General features: G+C 36.6%; 1 protein-coding gene across 2 annotated transcripts in view; it reads right to left on the bottom strand.

Annotated features, from left to right (window-relative positions):
• IRAG1 (inositol 1,4,5-triphosphate receptor associated 1) overlaps positions 1-25,600 on the bottom strand; it is a 119,511-nt gene that overhangs the window by 41,434 nt on the left and 52,477 nt on the right. For both annotated transcript variants that reach the window (XM_084632705.1, XM_084632706.1), the window contains 7 exons: positions 16,453-16,553; positions 13,153-13,223; positions 10,530-10,703; positions 9,063-9,140; positions 8,326-8,375; positions 3,812-4,414; positions 529-607 (listed from right to left, as the gene is read on the bottom strand). In XM_084632705.1, coding sequence (XP_084488831.1) covers positions 529-607; positions 3,812-4,414; positions 8,326-8,375; positions 9,063-9,140; positions 10,530-10,703; positions 13,153-13,223; positions 16,453-16,553 — 1,156 coding nt within the window. The remainder of the gene's footprint in view (positions 1-528; positions 608-3,811; positions 4,415-8,325; positions 8,376-9,062; positions 9,141-10,529; positions 10,704-13,152; positions 13,224-16,452; positions 16,554-25,600) is intronic.

Genomic DNA, 25,600 nt, shown 5'->3' on the forward strand with positions numbered 1-25,600 from the left:
TACGTCCCTGTTTATATATCCAGGGATTGCACTGGCAGCTCACATTCAGCAAGTTATACACCATGACCTCAAAATCCTTTTCAGAGTCACTGCTTCCTAGAAGAGAGTCCCCATCCTGTAAATATAGCCTGCATTCTTTGTTCCTAGATGTATGACTTTACATTTGGGCATATTGAAATGAATGTTGTTTGCTTGTGCCCAGCTTACGAAGCATTTTGGATTGCTCTGTATCAGTGACCTGTCCTCTTAATTATTTACACTACGTATGTGTCATCTGTAAACTTTGTCAGCAATTATTTTGTGTTTTCCTCCAGATCATTGATAAAAAAAAATTAAATAGCATAGGGCCACTAACTGATCCGGAGAGACCCCATTAGAAACACACCAGTTAGATGATTCCCCATTTACTGTTACATTTTGAGAATGTACTGACAGTACAGTAACTAAAGATCATTTCCTTTTACATTATTTGGATAAAAAGACTGTGTGAAATAAACAAGTATTTCTTCCAGCTTGATGATATTGCACCTCTTTCCTGTTCAGCTGCTTCACTGAGTTCAGGCAGTTTAAGTCCAACTAAGTTTTGATTTCGCATCAGAATATGCTCCTGTTGAGAAAAATTGAAATATTTCTAAACAGAATAATTAGATGCCTCAATTTAAATATCACAGCACTGTGAAAACTAAGGTCAACATTGTATTTCTGAAATACACGTATGTACATATATATATGAAGTATGCAAAAGGAATTAATTGTAGTCACATATTAAATTGTATGACTCAATAACTCAGGTATAAAACACTTCAACCCATTTTATTTAGTAAAGTCTCCAAACTAACGAATCTTCAGTGTAGATTTATGGTCACCACTGTAGTTGCTCAATGCCTATAGGGATTTGCAAAAGGCATTTATTTTTCTCATTTACTGAAGGTCAATTTCTCTCTATGCAAGTGGAGGAAAAATAAAAAGTTCTAGATATTGTTACTGCTACAATAAATCAATGTAAAACTGATCCCAGGAAGAAGAGAGGGCAAAATGCAGAAAAGGACATTCAAGTGGCCGTCACTTAGCCCTCTTGTCCACTAGGAATTCTTCTCAAAACCCCTTCTGTGTTATTACTGCAAGCTAATGCTTCTCACTGTTATTGCAGTCTATGGTGCCACTGTGCTCCCAAGCAGAGAGGGGATTAAATTTTGCAAAAAATAAATTTGGATAACATTCTTCTCTTAAGTGTATTTATAAGTCATAAACATGGTCCTTTGCTAAAAAAGGTTCCCTGTTAAACCTAAAGATTAATCTCTTTTAACTTGAATTTTGCCACATATTGTAAGTGTTAATTTCCTGATTTCAGGTACTGATTCTGTTGCTTATAAATTTAATATTATTTATTTTTAGGAATCTCTATGGCATACATATGATTGGAGCGCTTGGTGAAAGAAATTGATTTTCCAGTACATAATTCTACATCTTAAAGTATGTAAATAAGAAAAAGAGGACTAATATTGTGGAGTTAAATAACCTACTTTAAAATCTGATATTCTCTTTTATATCAGCGCTGTGTTTACCTTGCATATAATCAGCTGGAGGCTTGCAAGAAGATATTTTTGTTGTATCATTGTAATTAAGAATCAGTGAAGGGTTTCTTTCAGCTCTAGTGAAAGATTTACTGCTTTTTAATTCAAGGGTTCTTCTTTGCAATACATATGTATCAGTATGCTAATGTTCGTGGGTGGATTATCTTTTACATTTCATGCCTCTCTAACAATCACTTTAAAAAGCACATACTTTGATGCTAAAACACTGACAATTATCAAGCAGATTAATTTTTAGACTTAAAAGTCCAAATTTACCCTTTGTGTAGTTCTAGTGTAGTCAGAGTTACACCATGAAAGAATTTGGCACAGCAGCTCTTGCACTGTCCCCGGTATGTATTCTGTCTGGGAGACTTTTGCACTAATGCAGCAGGCACTTTGAGAGTTTATCTGAAGAAGGGCAATTTCCTTTTTTTTTTTTAATCTCCATTATATCTTGTAAGCCAAGGTTTAGATCAAAGGCCAAAACCCTTTAAAAATTACTATTTTCTTTACAGAGACTCAAATGTGTTCAACAGAACTAAACAAAAGTGGCCTTTTTAAAAAAAAGGACAAATAAGATACAATAAGGACAAATAAGATACCATTGACTCCAGTGAGAGACATGTAGGGATATACCAGGGCAGAGTCAGACTTTAATGAAGTACAGTAACCGTGTCTAAACTTTAGTTGGACCTTTAGGTCCATATACAGTCTCAGTCCACACACACCAAATTCTATTAACATATAAAGTCAGAGAGTGTCTTGTTTTGAGGGAGAAATTCTGGAAGGAGCAGACAAATATAGCACAGAGTAGAAAAGGAAGTGCATAAGCAGAAGTAACACTCCTAAAGAATTTATTTTTTTGCATAAGGTTTGTTGATATATCCTCAGGAAGGAGAGCTTTCACATCTAAATCTCTCCTTAGAGAGGAAAGTAGATTATTTCACTCCCAAATATTACTTAAAATGACAAGACAGTTAATCAGCTTCTTCCTGTTTACATATAATGCACTATATCTGAAACTGAAATACCATTGTACTATGTGTTCACCTTTATATTAAATAGAGGGAAACAAGTAATGTTTCTCATACAGCCATGTGATAATTTTTCTTCCATAAGATGGTTTCTGGGAACCAAGAAATGTGTATGTAACAGCAGCATGTGTGTTGTGAAGAGATTGCAGTTTCTATGGAACTGAGAACAAGAATACACCAGTGGAAAGGAATTTTAAAGCTACTTATTCAATAAATAGAAATGGAAAAAAAACACAATACTATGTTAACTTTGCTGTAATTCTTTCCATCACTTAAGCATAAGCTTTCTTGTAATTATAAAAATAGTGATAAAATAAGAAAATGTGACTGTTTCATAGAGAACACACCAAGCCTATAACGTAACAAAATGCTGCTTTTTGTAGTTTGATTTTCTGGTCCAAATGATAAACATTGTGTGCAGTGCACTGAAGCCACTTTGTCAGTAGAACTACACCCCTACCCCGATATAACGCGACCTGATATAACACGAATTTGGATATAATGTGGTAAAGCAGCGCTCCAGGGGGGTGGGGCTGAGCACTCCGGTGGATGAAAGCAAGTTCGATATAATGTGGTTTCACCTATAACGCAGTAAGATTTTTTTGCTCCCGAGGACAGCGTTATATCGGGGTACAGGTGTATTTAGGAATACCACTAACAGTATTCTCAATAAGGGCCTGATCCAAAGTCCACCTTTCATTGACTTCAGATGGGCTTCAGATTAGGACTCAATTTTCTAAACATAACGGCTTAAGTTTTAGCTACGCATGTTCCATTAGTACTGAACTGTGTTTCACATCCAAAGCCTTTTGTATCCAGTCAAGAATATAAATCTCAGAGTGCTCAGAGCCCAGAATAACAACTGCATATATTTTAATAAGTTTTTACTATGTAAGACTTAGGAAATGCACAGTTAGATGAACAATAATGGAATCAAAAGAGTCTAGTCTGCATGATCTCTTATGAGAAATAGAAAAAATGAAAAAAAAATCTGTTTTCTTATATTTCACTATCCAATCTCCTCAATTCCATCTCTAAATGGTACAAAATTATTTTTTGCCTAGTCTACTACAGTATAGCACTTTAATAAGTATTAATTTATAGTTTTGTGATGTATAAACACAGTAGATCACATATAGGATATTGCAACATTATGTAACTTAGTGTAACACTCCATAATGCTATTTATGTCCAGAAACTCACCTCTCTGAGCTTTGTCAATTTCTGCATTCGAACTGGTTGAACTTGTATTTGGAGGTCTTTGAACGTTAATGTTTTATTCAACTGATTGCTGGATTTATTTCTAATGGCAAAGCTTTTATCTTCTTCAGGTAGTAATTTAAAAGGTGCCTTTTCTTGATGTCCAGGTTCTATGCTATCCCACGATACAGCTCGTAATAGAGGAGGGCGTGTTCCAGATCCTTTAAGTTCTGTTTTACAGGTAACTTTAGGGTCCATCAGTTCTGGTACAGAACTTTTAAATTTTGGGTCCATAGTACCTATGCCTGGTCCTTGTCGATACATTCTTAAAGGAAAGTCATTTTCTTTTGATTTCTTAAGTAATGGTTTTCCATGTTCATTTTCACAGCTGTTTGTGCTTGTGTTAAGAGAAGTTTTGCCAGCGTCACTGCCTGAAGGGGAGGATTTGGGTAAATTATCCATACGTGTAAGTGGATCAAAGTTTTCTTTTTGTGCAGAGAGTTTCTCTTTGGAGTTTTCAAAACTAGTGGAACGAGGAACCAACCTTCCCTGAGAAACCTTTCTCTGATCATTCTGCTTTCGATCGGTTAAACCTTTTGTGACATTCTGAAAGAAAAGGATATGTATAAAAGATATAGAAACACTGTGTGTGGGGGAGGAGGGGGGGTGAGCTGGATTGCATTGTAGAGGAACACTTCCGCTTTCACTGCCATTTGCTTATAAATGCTTCATTGTAGAGGAGAGAGTAGGGGAGATTTTGAAAGACACAGAAAGCAGGTAGGTGCTTGAAGGCATGTTGATGATCAATGGGAGATAGGCACCTCTCATTTGTGCCTTTGAAAAAAAATCACACCCCCACTTCCAGAGTCCAATGCAGCTAACCTTACATCAGACAAAACTCCCTGTTGACTTCAGTGTAAGATTTGCCTGAGTAAGGGCTGCAGAATGAGGCCCATAAATGTGTCAAACAAGTAACCTTACACTGAAGCAGAAGAGATATTCCTGGCATGTCAATCTATCTGGTTTACAATGAATGATATTTTCACAAGAAATTTGTTGGTGCTCTTTGCAAGGAGAGCCTAAACAAGTTTAACCAGTTAAACCATGTCTGGAGAATCCAAGGCTTTCCATGAATTCATATAACTTTTTTATTTTAAACCTTGCATGGCCCCTTGCTCCCAGACTGGGAAGGCCTGTGAGAGTCAGAACTATGAGCAAGAATGAAGACAAAGTGGGCATTGGGTTGCCTGAATTGAGTACATCTGTTTTGATTTTGCTAACACAGGTGAGAAAACTAGTTTGCTTTACTCATTTTATGTTTTAATGCCCAATATTACAAGAAATCCATATTGAAAACAGGCACTGTCCTACATGCACAACCTCCCCAGCTAAAAACAAAGCAAGCAAACACACAATTCTTAAGCAACTTTCCAGGCATAAGGTATTAATATGGCAGTAGTTCTCCCAGTGCCCAAAGTGTAGGCTTATTGCAATTGTGACAGGGTTGGGCCGGATGGCTACAGGAGAGTAATAGAAGGCAGATATATTAGCCCCAGATTAAGTAGGTCCCTTTTTCCTGGGTAAGGTAACAGGGAAGGTTCCAGAACAATCGGGAACCTTCTGGAGACAATTAAGACAGACAGGCTGATTAGAACACCTGCAGCCAATCAAGAAGCTGCTAGAATCAATTAAGGCAGGCTAATCAGGGCACCTGGATTTAAAAAGGAGCTCACTTCAGTTTGTGGTGCACGTGTAAGGAGCTGGGAGCAAGAGGTGCTAGGAACTGAGAGTGAGAACGCATACTGTTGGAGGACTGAGGAGTACAAGCATTATCAGACACCAGGAGGAAGGTCCTATGGTGAGGATAAAGAAGGTGTTGGGAGGAGGCCATGGGGAAGTAGCCCAGGGAGTTGTAGCTGTCGCACAGCTGTTCCAGGAGGCACTCTAGACAGCTGCATTCCACAGGGCCCTGGGCTGGAACCTGGAGTAGAGGGCGGGCCTGGGTTCCCCCCAAACCTCCCAACTCCTGGTCAGACACAGGAGGAGTTGACCTGGACTGTGGGTTCACGAAAACGGCCAAACTGAGGGCTGCCGTGAAGGTCCAAGGCAAGCAAATCTGCCAATAAGCGCAAGACCCACCAAGGTAGAGGAGGAGCTTTGTCACATATACAAACTTAAAAGTGCTGTTGATCCTAGCTCTATTAAACTTCTATTATTTCCTTCCCCTTGTGCAATGCAATCACTGAGATAGACAAACGAAAATATTTAGAGCTTTAGAACTTGTATACTTATTTCCACATCAAAGAAATATTGAAAGAAAAAAGTCGGTTTTTCTGACAGATCTGCTCTAGGACTTATTTCTGGGAAGTCCTATTGCCTGTGTTACACAGAAGGTCAGACTTGATCATAATGGTCCCTTTTGGCCTTGGAATCTATGAATATAAAAAATGAATAGAAGTAACTTTAAGGTTGCTGTGCACTTCATAGACATAGGGATTCTTTAATTCAAAGAGAACTACCCATCTTTGATGGGCTGACAGACAAAAATGTTTAATGTTTTCTATGCTATGGAATCTAATCATAGCCATGAACTTCACTAGATTTTTAGTGCTCCTAGGATATTTTCCAGAGAAAACGTGACATTAATATTGTTCATGATGTTTAGAGGAGATTAAAGATAGCAATATTGGTGATAAACTTCCAGATTAAGTGATTGATTAAATAAATAACAATAATAATTATTTCAATAGTATGCTTTAAGGGGCAGACTTCTTTATGTGTTTGGAAAGTGCCTACCACACACACACAAAATAAGGAAAAGAGTGAGTGGGGTGGGGGACCACTTCCCCTTTCGCTGCCATTTGCTTCTTTGGAATGACATACTGTTATTAAATTTGTAATTGATTATTACCACCATTTATTACAATTATTTTATCCGAGGATATCAAAGTGCTTATACTCATTTACCCCTACATCTCTCATCATGATAAGTTTCCAGGTTTCTTCCTTTAATTGAGTGAATGATTCCCATTATTTCCCCACCACCAGTATATGAGCCTTTATATTTCCTAAGTTAAATCACATTATCTCATTTTCTCCCTGTGTTTCTAATCTCTCTGGGTCCCTTTCTGTTATTTCTCTGTTTACTGATAATTGCAACTCCGCCTAATTGGAAAATTTCGTTAACATGGTGTTTACTCTCTCCTTCTGATTGCAAAAGGCTAGACTGCACCTTTGCTCAATGCTCTAGTTGATGCGTGAGAAGGAACTGTCACAGTAAACACAGATTCTTCCTTACTTGCCTCTAGTTCACAGGGAGAAATGATTTGCACTACTCCTTTACTGGGTGCACATTCTTCCTCACCCCTCCCAGCACCTGCCAACTCTGCTGGCCTGTGTATTAGGGGTCAGAGCCAGGGATCTGCATATTCCTTACTCACATGCCTGTAGGAGAGAAGGGATGGAGGAAGTATGGGGCATGCACCCCATCCTCTCTTTACTGAGGTAAGGAGCACTAATGCGGAGATGCAGGGAACCTGAATGCAGATGTGCAGGGTCATGTGTATGTGTGGAGGTGGGAATCTTATTTCCTTTTATTCCCTTGCATGGCTGCATTAGGTGGGGTTACAATATGGTTCTAAATGTTAACTATGACCCTGATTCTGCAACACTCAAGTCACATATATTCTAAATTTTCCTCACAAAAGTAGCTCAGTTAAAAATCAATGGAAATACTCATGTGTATAAACAGGAACATAAATGTTCACAGGATTAGATCCTAAGGCTGGAAGCAATCTTTTCCCTCCAGTGCTGCAGTAGACCCCTCCTGGCCTCTCAGTTCAGTGCTGTATCTCATTTCACTTTGATTACGATTTTTCACTCAGTTTCAAAGCCACACAACAGTATTCTTATCTGAGCCAACCTCAGTTTAATTTCAAGGGTAAGAGTTTGTAAGACACTGTATCAAATGCTTAATTCTGCTGCTTGCCTTTCATCCTCTTTTATAATTTTGTTATTCTAACAAAAAAAGAAAAAAATAAGTAATTTGTCTTGCAAGACTTTTTTATTTTTTTGACAGACACATGACACCTATTGCATTTAATTCTGCTCTCCGCTAGATGTTCAGGGATGATATTTTAATCTCTTAATATTTGTTGCATTACTTTATTTGAAGTAGAAATTACATTTATGGATGGTAACTACCAAGATTATGCCTCTGTCCTTTTTTTCAAATCAGGAACACATTAGATCTTTTCTAATCTTCCAGTGGCTCTCCACTTCTCCATGATGTTTCAGAGAACTGTCATTATGTTGTGTGTAATTGGCTTTCAAAGTCAGCTCATTAAGCTTATCATAACCTAAATAAAAGATGTATCTTTAGCCCTAACTTTTGCTACTTTTGGTATAGAGACTGCTACTGAAAGCATCACATTATTCTTAGAGAGTAATAGGACAGTGTAAAGTTGTATTATTGTAATTACAGTATACCACAGCCAGCACCTGTAACTCAGTCTTACCTGCAGTGGAGACGCTGACCCAGCACCCGTGGCTATACATACATCAGACCCTAGAATAGTAAAAAATATATGAGGAGAGAATCTCCTGCTTTTTTATTTTTTGTTTATTATATTTCAACAACACCCAGACCCACCCACCCATTCGCAAGATAACTGAGATGGAGAGTTTCAAAGGCACAACACTGAAAATTTCCCACTTAGATATTAGAATTCATAAAGTTGTATCTTAAAGTGGAAATAATAAATAATAAAAATAATAAACAAATGCCTATTCTACTGCAGTAGGAATAGAACATTAATTATTATAGCAAAGCTTCACAGTTGAGAAGGACAATAAAATACGGACATATAACCTAGGAATAAGCACAAAATAACGGTCTTAATATATCTGTTCCATCTTGTATTTAGTTGTGACACACTGAATAAGTTTCCCACACCTGAAGAAGAGCTCTGTGAGAACTTGAAAGCTTGTCTCTGCAACAGAAGTTCAACAAAAGATATTACCTCACCCACCTTGTCTCTCTCGGTATCCTGGGACTGACACGGCTACAACAATGCTGCATACCTACTAACGTATGGTGGGTATTCACAAACGTCATCATTTTCAAGGACAAAGACTTGTGAATTTATGAACCCTGGCTACTTTTCAATGGATGGAAGTGTAGCCTAATGGGCATTCCCCCCCCCCCCCGGCTTTGTAAAATAGTTTAAATTTGAACATCTACAGATAACTTTACCTGTTGGGATTGGAAGAGTGAGAGAGTTGCTCTGAGCTCGTACAGGTGAAACCCTTGGACTAAGTGTAGGGGAAACAGCTTCATTAAAACAGGGGGGGAAAAAAAGAAAAAGAAAGCATTAGGTAATTTTTTTTTTAACTTGGCTTGTGGTTTCTAAGCTTCCTGCTCAGGTTTAAACACCCCAACAGACAGTGGGGTAGCATAGTCATTTGATGGTAATGTTCATGGTCAGAGCATTTCCAAGTCTTAACAAATTATTTCAGATTGCTAAAAACATTTTGGGGAAACGGAAACTAGTGTCTAAAAATATAAACAACTTGTATTGAGAAACAAACAGGCTACTTCCTGAATGGGCTAAATATGATCCTCTGATGCTGCATTTCTACTGCATTTGTGGTCACTTGTAGGGGTTGTCTGCACTGCAACACAAGGAAGTGGATGTACAGGAGTGAGGGCTTGGGAGTTTGTACACAGTGTGAACTGAAAAGGGCCAGAACCCACAATGGAAGCAATGGATCACAGACTGGTTGGGTTTGAAGGCCCTAAAAACATTTTGTGACAAAGTATTTGACCTTAGCCCCATTGTGCTACAGCATATTTTCTAAGATCAGCGCCCTTACATGTGCCCACCTGTTTGCAGCATCAGGCCAATAAGAAAAAACAGTTAAAATAATGACAACAATAATGGGTTATGGCTTCAATGACCCAAAAAAAGACAAGCAATTCCAAAAAAAAGAATGATGGTAAAAGGGGTATCAGGAATATCATCTTATATATATATATATATTTATATATATAAACCCACAAAGAAAACTAGTGAAAAAAAAATCAGAATGAGCTTACAGTTGGTTAGAAAACATAAGTGTTGCTGACAGGAATTTTGAATGAAAGAAAAAAGTTTTGTTTTTTCCCAAAAAGTTTCAAACAATTCTAAACAAAATGTTTGGTTTCAAATTGACAAGTGAAAATGAAACCATAATTTTCACTTTATGTCCTTGAAAGTATAATTTTGTTTCGGTTTTCCAAAAAATATTAAGTTGGAAAAAAAAGTGTCATTTCAAATTGACATTCCAGCATAAAATGTCTTCATTTTAAAACCAAAAAATGAAATAAAACAACTTTTTAAGTCAACACAGTTTTAATTTAGTTTAGAACTATGGATTGAAAAACAAATCTTTATTTACATATTTCCTGTGGGGGGGGGGAAATCTAATAAAAATGGACATCTTCCCATGTAGAATTTCGTATTTTGAGTGGGAAAACTCTCTGCACAAAAAATGTGTGTCAGCTCTAGACTACCTGACTGGAAAGGCCTTCTACTTAGCTTTGAAGACAGTTAGAGAGAAATATCCTCAGGGAGATTAACAACTACAAATGATGTGGATGGGTCATGTTGAACATGTGCCTTATACATTTGAAAACTTCTGGATTTCTATGTAGTTTGTTATTTTCACATCTTGCACCTACCTGTGGGAGACTCTGGAAGACTGCTTCTTGATTTTCTGCCTCTGCGCATTAGGAACCGCTCACTCACTCTCTTTGCTTCTTCTAGTAACTCAAGATTCTTCTTTTTATCTTCATCTGAGATTTTGACATCTGGCAGTTGGCCATTTACCAGATCAATCACCTGACCTGTATTGTCTCAGTAGCAAAGCATGGGACTTAGATATGTATAGTATAACCCTGTCTCTAGATAATTTGTTGCATATTATTAAAAAATCACGTGTGCATATCATATGGTTTATAATATACCTATAATTGAGCTATCAACTCATATTCACTAACCAAGCACATTTAACATCACTTTCCAGTGGTGCTGTCCCCCCTGATTTAGGGACTAATCCTAAAAGATCCTGATAAGCTCCTGTCAAATGAAATCACTGGAGGTGAAGGTGCTCATCAGCACCTTAAATAGCTGTCTTAACATAAAACTTGGTTTTCTATATACCACCCACCCTTTTATTTATTTCTAAGGTTGATTTTCCTTATTTATAAAAATGACCATGGCACTATCCCTGTGTCAGCTAGTACTGTCAGCATTTCTGTTACAAACTATTTTTTGTGAAATTTTCTGCCTGTAAAATTTTTCAAGCACAAAGTCCCACAAACATCCTTGGGAAAGGAAGTGCATACTTAACTCTAAGCACACGAGTAGCTCTATTGGCAGGTTTGCAGATTGGGGCCCAGAATTTTGCATGTGCAAATATTTGACCATCTGTAACTGTGACTGTAATTCTAGAAGCTGGTTTTGAAAATTGGATCACTAGGGTCTACAATTGTTCCTCTTCTATTTAAAAATTGGCTTTTCACGTAGCTTCATACTAAATTTTCAAAACCACTTGGTAACTTAGAAACTTAAGTCCCATTTTCAAAATTACTTAAGGCATCTAGGAGCCTAAGTCACTTTTGGAACTAAGTGGTAAGTCACTTAGGTGCTTTTGAACATTTTACCATAAGGGTCTTGTCAAAAATCCACTCCAGTGGGCCATTATGGTAAGTGAAAAGACTCCCATTGACTTCAAGCGTTTTGGATCAGGCCCTCAGTTATCTTTTAAAAAGAGACAGGGAACTGACTTCTCACCAAACAATTCTCATTTTCTTAGTTCAGCATTCTCATTTTCTCACCAAACAATGGCATCTCATACTGTATGCATGACTTGGGTGCCGCTGTTGATCTAGCTAGCATGCAGGTCTATTATATATGGTACAGGGTTTTCCAGTCCACTTAGATTTCTAGGCATTTTAAAGTTTAATTTCAGTAGTGCCTTAGTTTGCTTGCTTTCTCACATATTTGATTATGTCTGACTTCACATGTCTTGAGCCACCACATACCATATACCACGCTATTTTAAAAACAGCTCCAAACATAGTTTTAGAAAAACAAATCTGCCTAAATAAATTGCTTGGATTTTTATTAATGAAATCATATACTCATCATTTTAATATAAACTATAAAATAAACTGAAAACATCAAACCAGAATCTTGACTATTAAAGTACAATAAGAATGAAACATTTTAAATGTATTTCAATATATAAACTTAATTTTACATAAACCATTTTGTCTGTTGTGTAATTGGGTCTGGACTTGAAGTTTTTTTCTCTTTCCTTCTTTAGGTAGTAGCTCATGTCTGTTTATTCCTTTATCTTTTCATACTTTAGTGTAATCATGCCTATAATTCCGTACATTTTGTACTGGCAAATGAAGGATGTTGTAAATAGAGATGTGTCTGCAGCAACAATCCAGATACAGACAGACATGGGATGAAATCCTGGTCCTACTAAAGTCAATGGAAGTTTTGCCACTGACTTCAGTAGGGCCAGCATTTCATCTCCAAACTTTGGGAAGTTTGCCAAATGCATATACGTATAATAATGGTCAGATTCTATCACCTTTATTCCTACTGAGTAAATACATTATTCCATAAGTAGCCACACTGAAGTCAATGGTACTTTTCATGGAGTAAGGTACTCATTGCAAGGAAGGGCACCAAAATCTCCACCTAAAGAATGTGCTAATTTTCATTAAAATGTTTAAGTAGCTGATACCTTAATTGACCTGAATATTTTGACAGATAACTGTTCGTGAAGTTTTTTTTCCCTTTTAATTTGATATCTGATTCTGCACAAGGAATGAAAAAATAGAACTACTGTACAATAATTTTCACAAAACAGGAGTTTCTAAGAAGATATAGCTCCAGCCTTATAAGAAAAGAAGTAAACTCTATTTTATTTTATTACTGTATTTTGAGGTGTTAGAATATATGTATTTCCCTAGCTCTGCTCAGGTGTATATTCTGTGTATTATTCAGCACTTGTAATGCAGACATCTTAAACTCAGGGTGATAATTTATCCTGCTATACCATCAAGTATTTTCTGTGCATACATTATACTCAGTGTATACAGAAGAGGGCATTATACAGTCATTCTAATTTCTGTGGGCCAGATTTTCCACTGATGTATATTGGGGTGGTTCCACTGAAGTCAATATCCTATGCTATTCCAGTGGAGATCTATTTAAATCTTATTTGAACATGTCAGATTTTGTTTTCGGGAAGAAAACATTAACATTAACAGAACTATTTCTTACCAACTGAAGTCAGTGAAGTAACGGAAGTCCTAGTGTGTCGCTTAGAATGTCTCAGGTGAGGACTATGTGGTCTAGGGAAAAAACAAAACAAAACATAGCAGTAAGCAACAAGGAAGAAATTAAAATAATGCTTTTATCATATATATTCACCTACAGAAATTTCTACAAAAATAACATTTTCTAATTTACTGGTATGCCTTTTGGAAAAATACAATATAAAAATAACTAACTCTCCCTCTCCCCCCAAATCACAATTTGATATCCAATTAACTATTTGTCTCAGAATGTAAAAAAAGAAAGAAAAAAGAAACAGTATGCTCAAGCTGATAAAGGTTTGTATTATTTTTCCCATAAAAGTTAATTATACAAATTTTATGTTTTAGACATTTTACGTTTTCTAAAATCTGGGAAAAGACAGGCAAACACCCTCTCTTCAAAGTTCTGAACTTGCTTTATTGAAAAGTGTTTACATGGCTGGTTCTTTTCAGTAAAGGTTGATCCAATTAACAATCAATGAAAAGATTCCCTTTGACTTCAATGGGAGTTGGGTTAAACCACCCCCCCACCAATTCTTGTTTTGCTGAGATTCCTCTGGTACAGGGAGAAATTAAGGAAGCAGTGTACTGCAAAAATCACTCTCAACAGGTGGAAGTTTTTCAACAAAAGCTCCACCTTTTAAGTTCAGTGTCATGATCTAAGACTGATGTAAATGTGGTTCATGGCAAGAAATACTTTCCAATTTGTGTAAACTGATAATTTGTTATGATTGTTTGTTTTCTCTGAGATAGAAAAAAAATGAATTATTTTAAATAGATTTTAAGCTACGTATTCTAAGCTATGCCTAGATGAGGAACTGGGTAGCTCAAAGGTCTGCTAATAATGGTCCTGATTCAGCAAAGATGTAAACACATATTTATCTTTAATCATATTAATAATCCTATCCCTGTTCAACAAAGTATTTAAGCATGTGCTTAACTTTAAGTAGTACATACATCCTATTGACCTCAATGTTTAAGTGCTTTGCTGAATAGTGATGGTATTATTAATATGTTTGAAGTTTAGCATGAACATGTGTTGAACTGGGGCCAGAATCTGGAATTTATCTCTTCCATTTCATTAGTTCAAAGATCTGTTACATAGAGCTATTACCATTTGTTAACTGTTTGATGGTTATTTTGAAATGAATGTGGTCTCACTCAGGTTACCAGCCAACTCAAATTCTTTAAAAGAAAACAAATAGTTTTGCCAGTATTCTGAAGATTTCCCACACTTTGGTAATAAGAAATAAGACTATTTCCTTTATTGCCAACACAAGTTTACTAAATAATGCCTTGCACCGGGGAATCTGCAGTGATACAAGCTTTCCCACAATGCATATGGTAATGAAACTATACACAATAGTAGTTATTGATGTTGATAGTTATAATGGTGTAAGTTTTAATAATTTATTCAATACTGAAGATAATGTACAAAAGACTGGAAATAAGAGTGCATCTAACAAATGTGTCATCAAGTAAATATGCCAAGAAAAATCATAAGCACTTTCAGCAATGCATGAAAACATAAAATGCAAAATATAAGAATAAAATTAAATAAAGTATTTGCAAAGTTTGTTAGTACAACTTGCAAAGCATTTTTAGTTTACTCAATTTCCTTTGGAAATTACTTTCCATTACAGTTAAGCCTTGTTACTATATTGTTCTTACATACTATAAATACAACTTCTGCTTAAATTGGTACTTTCTTTTTTAGTTAATTTATTGGTTTTGAATTCTTTACTAATTTAAACTTCAGATAAATGGAATGGTCTTGATTTTTCTAAGTACAAAATATTGTGTTGATACATAGTTCTTGCAAAGTAGGTTACAGGTTCTATTTAATATGAATGACTGCTAATATATATAAACTTTTCTTTGTGGTGCTAGGATAGAATACTAGCAGGCATAATTTAAAACAGCATTCTAATTAGTTGGATAACAAAAAAGGAGTGGAATAATCAGATTCAAACTATGCATTCTATACACACTTAAGCTACAGGAGTATGAGCTAACAAAGAAGGAACAATATATATTAAGGATTTTAACAAAAAAAAACATATTTCCATTTTGGACCAAATACTCCTCACCTTCCATATGCCAATATTCACTTGTGTGAGTAAAATCAGTAGGATTTGACCCCACAACTACAACTAGTGGACTAGAATGTAGGATTTAGCCATTGAACTGACTAGGGCAGTGGTTCTTAACCTGGGGTGCAAGATGCCCTTTCTGGGGGTGTGAGACATGCCAGATTTTTTTAGAAGCTAAATCATCGAAAACACAAATTAAGCACAGGCACGTAAGTACAACTACTTTGTTTTGTTTCAAACCTATGTATTTATTAACATTATACATTTTAAACGATTACTATAATATACAAACAAAAATATATCTAAGTATAAAGAACTGACCTACTTCAACAATTTTTGATAAGGGGTGCGAGAACATATTTTGAGAACAAAAGGCATGCAGACTGCAGTAAAGGTTAAGAACCACTGGACTAGGGGGTATACTGCCCCATGAGGAGCTCAGGGAAAAATTGTGCCTTTCTCCTGAGGTACAATCCCTTCCTAAGCTGCCCAACTTGTGCTCCCCTGGTGGTCATACAGGAAGCTGATGCAGGGTCAAAGGGCTTGGAATACTGTGCATGCAATAAAGTGTGTGGAAGGACTAGTCCTTGCACAATTATTCCAGGTCCCTGCATGCACTGCACAAAGGCAGAGGGTTCCAGGACACTCCATCACATGCCAAAAGGTCAGAGGCAGCAACCTTTACTCACAAGACTACACTGGAGTTACTCACATGAGGAAGGCCTGCTCCCATGAGTAATAGTTGTCAAACTGGGTCCAAATTATGTGAAAAATCTATTTACATAGTTGTTTTAATCTCATGTTTGCTCAAAATTTAAATGATGTTAATCTGGAAGATTAGCAAATATATGTAAACTTCATGCATGCATTTTGCAGTCCTTATTCATGTCAAACTCCTACAGATTTCATTTGGATTATTCCCAGAGTTAGGTCGCAGAACTGTGTAAAAAACCTATTCCTTTGGTACCAATTAGGATATCTCTATAATGCCACCTCCTTATGTTAAAAATAGTCATTTTACTGTAGAGACAATATATCTAGTTACAAATAAAAATAAAACGCTGATTTCTTTAAAATTAAGTAAATTTCGAAACAGATTCTCTGAAACGTATATCTTGGAATTATTATACCGGTTATGTATAATCTGGTAACACATGTATTATATGTAGTACCTGTTAACCAGATTTTTATCAATTTCTACATCTGGCGTAACAGCATTCTCTGGAAGAACAATAGAAGGTGTACGGCATGTTGTCCCTTCAACAGTAGCATCCTGAATAGTTTGTGACAAATAAAAATGTAGTTAAACAAAAATTTAAAACTCTGAAAAATGATGCTGTATATGGAATATAAAATGTATTTCGCTGTCAATTTACCAGGAGAAAAGATGAACATGGTTCAACAATATATGAGTTAAATGTCCTTCAAACACAACAGATAATGAAACCGATCCTTAACTTCAACTATTGAGGAGAAATGATGGCTAGTCATTGACATGCAATTTCTTCACATAGGGCCTGATGTTAGCAGTCCTTGCACAAAGTAAAATCAGTAAATGGCTGGCTTTTACAAGGACTCTCAGGATCAGTCCCACAGAGGTGCTGAGGCACATTATGAGTAATCTGTGCATTCCCCTTGAAGCTCAAGTGTAAATCCCATTGAAGTTAATGAAAGCTGCATGTAAGAAAAGGGGAAGAATGGATCCTTTACAATGGTGGGTTAAATTAGGTGCAAAACTCCAATTAGCAGCAACAACAATTGGTTTCAGTATATAGAAACTATTATTTTCATGTTGTTTTATTGCTTGCTTTCTATTTCCCTATCACACATCAACATGAATTAGCAGTGCTTGTTGTAACCAAATATAGTGGGACTTATCAGATTTTACAACAGCCAGATATTTTAATAAATACAGTATGTCATTTTAAAAAGTTTACATGACAGTCTGTGTCAGTTTGCAGTGTTGTTGTAGTGATATTGGTTCCAGGATATTAGAGAGACAAGGTGGATGAGATAATTTTTTTTTTTTTACTGGATACACACTTTTGAGCTTATAGAGCTCTTCTTCAGGTCTGGGAAAGGTACCCATGGATCTTGAAAGGTATGTTGTGGGGGTCACCATAGCAGTGGATTTATGTTTTGCATTTCTTATGGGAGGTCTGTTGCTGCTTTGAATGGCTATTTCCGGGTCTGTGGGGAGCTAGTTCCGATAAAGAGCTTGGCAAGGTTGGGCGTTGTTTGAAGACCAGAAAAGGGGGTTCAGGAAAAATTTCTTTCAGGATGTGGTCTCCATAGAGAATGAGTTGTATTTGTTTAATGATAACCCATATGGGTTCCAGTGTGGGATGATAAGAGTGTGTGGTTGGAGGTGGGTTTGATGAAGGCGGTTTTAAATGTGTTAAGGTGTGCATCCCAGACTTTCTCCTCAGAGCATATTCTGTGGTATCTGAATGCCAGGCTGTAGATAACAGATTTCTTGGTGCGTTTGGGGCAGTTACTGGATCTGTGAAGGTAAGGGTGCGGATCCATGGGTTTCTTGTATATAGTTGTCTGTAGGATTCCATTATTGAAGCTGATCATGTCCAGGAAGTTGATACTGGTGTGTGTCTTTTCTAAACAGAGTCTGACGGATGGGTAGTTGTTTTTGAAGGCCAAGTTCATTATCAGAAGCAAGCTTCCCACAGGCCAGGACACACCAAATCAAAGTGGCACCAGGCCCTGCCATAACAAGAGATGCAAAACCTGCACACATATCTCCACTGCTATGATGATCAAAACCTCCTACAACACACCTTTCAAGTTCCCTGGATCCTACACACGCCTTTCGCTGCATGTGGTGTACCTCCTCCAGTGCACTGTATGCCCCAGTAACAACTATGGGTGAAACCAGACAATCACTATGCTCTCAAATTAACTCATATAGAAAAATGATAAGAGACAAAATGCCATATCCCCCGGGTGCGAACACTTTTCACAAAGTGATCACTTTATATCTGATCTCTCAGTCCTCATTCTCATAGGACCCCTGCACAATATCTCCTTCAAAAGACAACCTTTGGAGCTTAAATTCATAATTTTGCTAGACACTGAAAATCATGGTCTTAATAAACACACTGGATTTATGGATTATTATAATAATCTGTAACTACTAACCCTATAACTGCAGAGCTGTTTACAGACCACTTCACCTTGAATGGTCTTTTAGAATGTGTTAGCTACTTTGGCTAAACAATCTGTTTCACCTTGTATTTAGCTGTGACTCTCTGAGTACCCTTCCCAGATGGGAATAAGAACAGTTCTCTGTGGCTGAAAAGCTTCTCTCTTTCAACAACAGAAATTGGCCCAATAAAAGACATTACCTCACTCACCTTGTCTCTCTAGTAGGTGTCAGTGTTGAAGGTCAAATTTTTAAAGCCTTATACAATGTGACAGATGTGCACTCACTGCCTGTGTATAGTAATCACAGCATCCTGCTTTTGGGTGTGTAAACTAGCCTTTGTTCATGCAAGTCAGGCAATTATACAGCCTCCATTTCTAAACGTACCATGGACTGCACCGGCAAAAGTGGGTGCACAACCAATAACTTGGAGAAAACAGGTGAGCACTCATTTTTATGAGGGTGCAAAATGGGATGCTGGTTTGTGGCTGCATGAAAATTTTGCCCTAAGGGGGGGAAAAATCCTTCTTTCAAATCAGCACAGAAATAGTTCTGACACAGATTTCATACTAAAATATTTTATAAGCAACTCCCAATAAGTAGAGGTGGCGGCTGCAGTTTTGAAGAAAGCTAGTTAAGGTTATCCATATCTAACAAACGGGAAATCTGTTGATGTTTTACATGGATTTTGTAGGAAAAAATGAGAACGGTATTATAAAGCTTTCTTCTTCTCCACAAAAAAAAACAAAAAAACCAAATTCCTCCACATTCCAGTTAATCCTGTAAAAAAAGGTTAGGATAGGAATTCGTTTTTAAAAAAACCATGAACCTACTAAATTAGCAGAGTTCATTTTTTGTTTGATTTAAAAAAATTACATGGGTCTTATACATCAATACCAGAACTGAATCCAGCTGTCCCAATTTGCTGTTTCATTCCCTTTATCTGTTCTTTAACATGTACATAATGACAGCAGTTTCTATGGAATATCTTTTTAAACAAATGAAACAGCACAGTATCTGTCTGCACAGGACATATGCATCTGCCGGATAACATGTACCTGTTATGTGAATTAACAACGGTCATAAATAAGCTTGAAGGCTGATACACTATTATGATATATAGAGAGAAAATTCACGTCTTTTGGTGCAATATAATTTCCACCTGTTGTCTGCACATTAAAGATGACAACATGGCACTGGTTTGCATTGTGAAGTTTTCTGTACAGTCTGAAGGGCCAGATACACCATTTTTAGAAATGATACCTTAGATGCTAGACCTAGGGTTGTCAACCCCCCAGTTTACTTAATGTCTTATTCCAGCCGCATAATAGAGTCAGATCCCACAGAAAGCTTTCATTTTCATACAAATGGATTATTTTTTTTTAGAAAATGGGTTTTGATTCTGATGCCCACTGGCTATATTTTAAGGATTCAATTTCCAAAGAAGTTAATCATGCGACTGCACAAGTAATTTTCATATACATGCAAATTGGATAACTGAACTTACAAATAGCCATAGAAAACAATGGCAGAAATAATAATGGTCTTAGCAGTGCCCTTCATAAGTTTTTTTTACAATTAGCAATGCAGAATACAGCATTAGTTTTATTAAATAAGGACTCCATTCTGTCACCTTTAAATCATGCTGAACAGTACCTTCACAAGTATTTTTATTGATTTCAACACTTTGTTCCACAAGTCTCTTTCAATAGACTTCAATAGGGGTAATTCCAGTTTCCTCCCCCCACCCCCCCACAAATGAGTAAATGTGTCATTATCTTTATTATATAAAGGTCATATTTACCCTCAACCTTTGTATAAAATTCCCATTGTTATCTGTTGGAGATCTACTGTGAATCAAGGTAATGCATGATCCGAACACTGTAGCTTTGGTCCAAGATCAATAATTAAAAATCTAATTGAGTCATCCTGGTACTAGGATTTTGACACTTCTTTCTAGAAAAATATGGTAAGAACTGTTAGCGGAACCTACACCCACAACTTTTAGCAACTGTAAATTTCTATTGTCTCTGCCCATGACCTATACTGGACAGCTGGGAGTAATGCCAAAAGTTGAGAAGTGGATACTGGAGTTGTGGAGGCCGTTTCCTGTGTACTATCTCCTGGTGATGATATTGCTAGAAAAAGTGCAAAGAATGGATTTGGAATTCAGACCTGTGGATTTCCCATACATAGTCAAAAAGATTATGCCCTTTACCCATATTTAAATAACTGTCAAGTACATTAGGTTGTCAGCCAAACATCATCTATATATTGTTGGATAGTTATGTATTTCTGAAATTCTTTTTTCTTGATAGAGGACAACTGAAAGACTTATTCTGTTCAATATTAAGGAGGAAGACTGCTTCAAATTAGCAAAAATTGTATCAACATTTTTAAAAATGCAAAACAATCAGTTACATATGGAGAAGAACGATGCTAGAAGAAATATTCAATGTAAACATATGCCCATACAAGTAGAGCCAAATACAGATGGAAGATTAGCATAGTAACTCAGAGCATTAGGGACGAGCATTAAAAACCACATGAATTCTAATTACAACTCTTTAGACAATCCACTTAACATCTGACTCAGTTTCTCCATCTGGGAAATTCACATACTACTTTCCTCCATAATTGGGAAGTTACAAAGATTAATTCATATTTGTAAAATGCTTTGAAGATAAAAAGGCATTATGTAAATGGTAAGTAGTGTTATAGTCTATGTAAATATAAAGAGAAAAAAGGAAGAATTCACTGCACACTTTGAGTATTTTCATGAACAAACGGATTATTGTTACTCCTGATGCTAATCAAGTAAATAAGTTTGAAAAGCCTCAATTCACAGAAAACTATACTGATAAAAGAGAGTGTAGGCTCATTTTAGAAGTGGCAACAAGGTTTATTTGTATTTTAGGAAAAAATGAATGGAACACACCGCTCTGCAATACTGGTAATATTTCTAGCTGGAGTTAAAGTTGCACACAAGTGAATGGTACTTTCTTCCCTGTATTCTGAAGGAACAAATGTACCAGAGCAATAGAATAACTTGCTGTATCTTCACTTTTCAGTAGAAACAATTAGGAGATTAATTTGGGGGACTCCTACCAAGGAGACACTGACCAGGATTAAGTGGAGAAAGCATTTGCCAGAAAATACCACCCTAATGATTCTTAATTTAAAGACAATTCTACTGAAATACTTTCTGAACTAATTAAAATAAGATTTCTATACCATAGTTACAATACAATACAGCTATATAATATGTAAGTTTTTGAGGGCTAAATTTCCCCTCAATTACACCCCAATAACTGAAAGCCTGACCCAAAGGAGACTTACCATTGACTTCAATGAGCAATGGATTCAGTGGAATTTGGCTCTCAGTACTTCCGAATGCTTCTAAAACAACATGTTATATGGTATACACATGGCAGAGATTCACATGTGCTTTTCTATTCTGTAAATTCAAATTGGCTCTGAGTGAAATGTTGTATTTGTTCCAACTGTGGTCAGTGAAGTAATCTTAATTTATAACAAAGACATATGACTAATCAGAAGATAGGTTTAAATCTGTAAAATTTAGGGTTAAAATATTAGAACTACTTCATCAGTGTCTACTCAAAATACACAGATCAATGAAAGTCCTCCTGACAAAACTGATTTGTGTCTTTAGAAGATGTGGTATTCAGTTTCACGGAGCTGAAATCCACATTCCAAAATTAGGGGTAATGTCAAAATAAAACAAAAATGTTTCTGACATTCAGGCTACAAAATGACTACTTCTTCATTTGAAACAATTAAAAATAATTCTAAAAAGAATACTTTGATACCTTTCTTTCAGTCAGTCACTTGCTTTTTAATTTCTCCATGAGGTTATCTTAAAAATGCAATGTAGTAAACAAAGTCATTACAAACATATTTACCCAGTGGGCAAGCATACAACTAACATGGAATAAAATATACTCTGATCTCAGCAATTCTCAAGTTGCTAGCCATTAAGTATGCCACTTAATTTTTTAATAAATAAATTTTCCTCAAGTGTCACATTTTGTTTTTGTTGAATACATTTATTCATCTGGTAAATTCAAAGGAATCAATAATAGCTTCAAAATGGTATAAAGCTAAAATACGTGACATTATTGCAAGTGAACCTATAAAACCCTCCCTCCCAAATGACATATGATTAAAACCAAGATGACAAATGTCAATTGATAAAATAAATTTTGGCTAAGGCTTCCATTTTAAGTTCAAAGTTATTACCTAAAAACAGGCACCAAAATTTTGACTTGCTGGTAGACATGAGTTTTTACTTAAAAATAAATAAATTAAATTAAATTAAATTAAATGTAATTCACACAGCTCCTCATCTCCATGACCATAACTCTCATTTAGATGTCACACACAGGCCGTTCCATGTTGGTGATCATAGGGGAGTGAGAATTAAGAAAAATAAAAACATGCTAAGAAAATTATGTGCAGATTTAAACAAAGAAATATATTGCATATTTGGAAAAATAAATGCTAAAACCTAGAAACCCTAATTATTGTAATATGAGACTGCAACGGCAATGCTGATGTTGCTTGAAACTATTATGATCAGATATTATAGAACCCTGTTTATTAATATTTGTGAAAGAGCTATCTTCATGCCCTGTTTACTGAATGAATAGCACACGCCTATATCAGTTTTCAGGTTTAATTCTACTTACATGGAAGTCAATGACAAAACTACCATTGACTTCAGTGTGAGCAGGATCAGGCCCCCTACACATGCACACCTTAGTGATCTTTATAAAGCTGTTATAAACAAAGGGTAAAACCTTTTGGACCATGTCAGGATTGCAACTGAGATTTTTAAAAACCGGTGACTAAAATTAGGTGCCTAAATCCATATTTAGGAACCGAAATAAGAGGTTTGTTTTTTCAAAAAACATTGAATTCAAGATTTTAGGTCAGATTAAAGTAACCTAATCTAGGTCATCATGTATATTTTGAGTATAATTCAGACAGCACATCCTTTAAGGTGGTGCAAAGCTCACCCCTACCCTATGAGATACATGGTTGCATGTATGGGAAGGAGTCACAGAGCCCTTTGTCACAGAGCCAAATACTATTAATCAAGAGCAGTCCTTGTACTCAAGTGAGGACAAACATTGCAACTGAGGCTGGACCCTGTTGGGTCTTGCCAAAATACTCACGGTCCAGCTGACTGCCATATTTGGAGGTGGGAAGGAATTTTCCCCTGGGTCAGATTGGCAGAGACCCTGGGGGTATTTTGCCTTCCTCTGCAGCATGGGGCACAGGTCACTTTCAGGTTGAAACTATTGTAAATGGTGGATTCTCTGTAACCTGAAGTCTTTAATTTATGATTGAGGATGTTACATAAACTCTGGCTGAGTTACTGTCTATTACAGGAGAGAGTGAGTGAGGTTCTGTGGCCTGTAATGTGCAGGTGGTCAGTCTACTCTAGATGATCATGATGGTCCCTTCTGGCCTTAAAGTCTATGAGTCTTTGAATGATTAAAGTGGGAAGCTTCTCATGCCCCGACCTTTATGCACCTGCACAAGGAATGGCTACAACTCAGCCATTAGACAATAATACTCAGTATCCTAAAGCATTTTAACAGTACAAACAAAATGGCATCTCAAACAAAACTGCCTCTGAAAGGATTTATGTGCTGTGACTAATTTGAAACACATGATATGAATTCTCTTCTCCTTCCTTTAAGCTGGAAAACTCACCCTCTATTTAAAATTAAATAAAAATAAACTTGAGTAACTCAAAAACATGATGTACTATAAGAGAGAAAAAACAACAGTAAAAGCTCAGATCAAACTTAGCAAAATAATCTTTCTAACCAGCCTCAAACTAAGAAACTGTACAGTACGCTAACTGCCCTTTTTCCAAGTTCTCTGATTCACTGCTTTCTTTATTATGTGTCCTACCTATCCTCTTTCTCAAGAAGTTTTAACAGAAACAATAATATTAGCAGATTTCAGAAATAAAATGAACTTCATCCTGTGTGTGTTCTAGAGATCTTGTTTCAAACTATACATAAACATTTGTTTTGAAGTTCAAAGGACGTTTCATTTTTATTGTTTCAGTAATTTTACATTGCTTATCCATGCACAATCCAAATCTAGGCAAGAAGAATAGAACTAATTTAAAATGCAGTTTGAAAACCATAAAAATATTTGTATATTTACATGTCAGAAAGGAAACATCATTTATAATGGTGATAAAATACATAGTGCCATATGTGATATGCATAATTGCAGATTTGCTAAAATGACACCAATTTGTTTCTAGCTCCAAGTTCAACATAAGAATGGCCACAGACCAGTGGTCCATCTAGCCCAGCATCCCATCTTCTGGCAGTGACCAGTGCCGGATCTTCAAACAGATAAACAGAACAATTATCCAGTGGTCCATCCCCTACTGTTCAGTCCTGCTTCTTGTGATCAGAGATGTAGGGACACCCAGAGCATCCCTGGCCATCTTCGCTAATACTCATTGAAGGACGTATGCTCCATGAACGTATCTAATTCTTTTTGGAACTCTGGCAATGAGTTCCACAAGTTGACTGTACATGGTACAAAGAAGTACTTCCTTATGTTTGTTTTAAGCCTGCTGCCTACTATTTTTATTGGGTGACCGCTAGTTCTTGTGTTACGTGAAATAACATTTCCCTATTTGATTTCTCCACACCATTCATAATCTAATAGATCTCTATCATATCCCCACTTAGTCGTCTCTTAGTAATCTCTTTTCTAAGCTGAACACCCCCAGTCTTTTTAATCTTTCCTCATATGGAAGCTGTTTCATATCACTAATTATTTTTGTTGCCCTTCTCTGTACCTTTTCCAATCACTAGATCTTAAGATGGAGTGACTGTTCAAGAGGCAATGCATAGGGGGCTATGCAGGGTCAAGTTAAGCGTCCCCACCCCTGGTTTCTGCTTGGCTTGCCAGGGTGGGAGAGAGAGGGACTGTCTTTCTCCTGCCGCACCTGCCCCCTGGCACACTTGGCCCCTGTCCCTGGCAGCTGGGCCCAGGTGGGGAGCAGAAGGAGTGGGACCAGCCACTTCTCACACAAGCTGCTCTGGGTTGCTCCTCTGTGCACTGCAGCGGCTGTCAGAGAGCATGGCAAGGGAGGTGGTGGT

Source organism: Lepidochelys olivacea, assembly GCF_965140295.1.
Source record: "Lepidochelys olivacea isolate rLepOli2 genome assembly, chromosome: 6".
In the NCBI taxonomy this organism is placed as follows: Eukaryota; Metazoa; Chordata; order Testudines; family Cheloniidae; genus Lepidochelys; species Lepidochelys olivacea.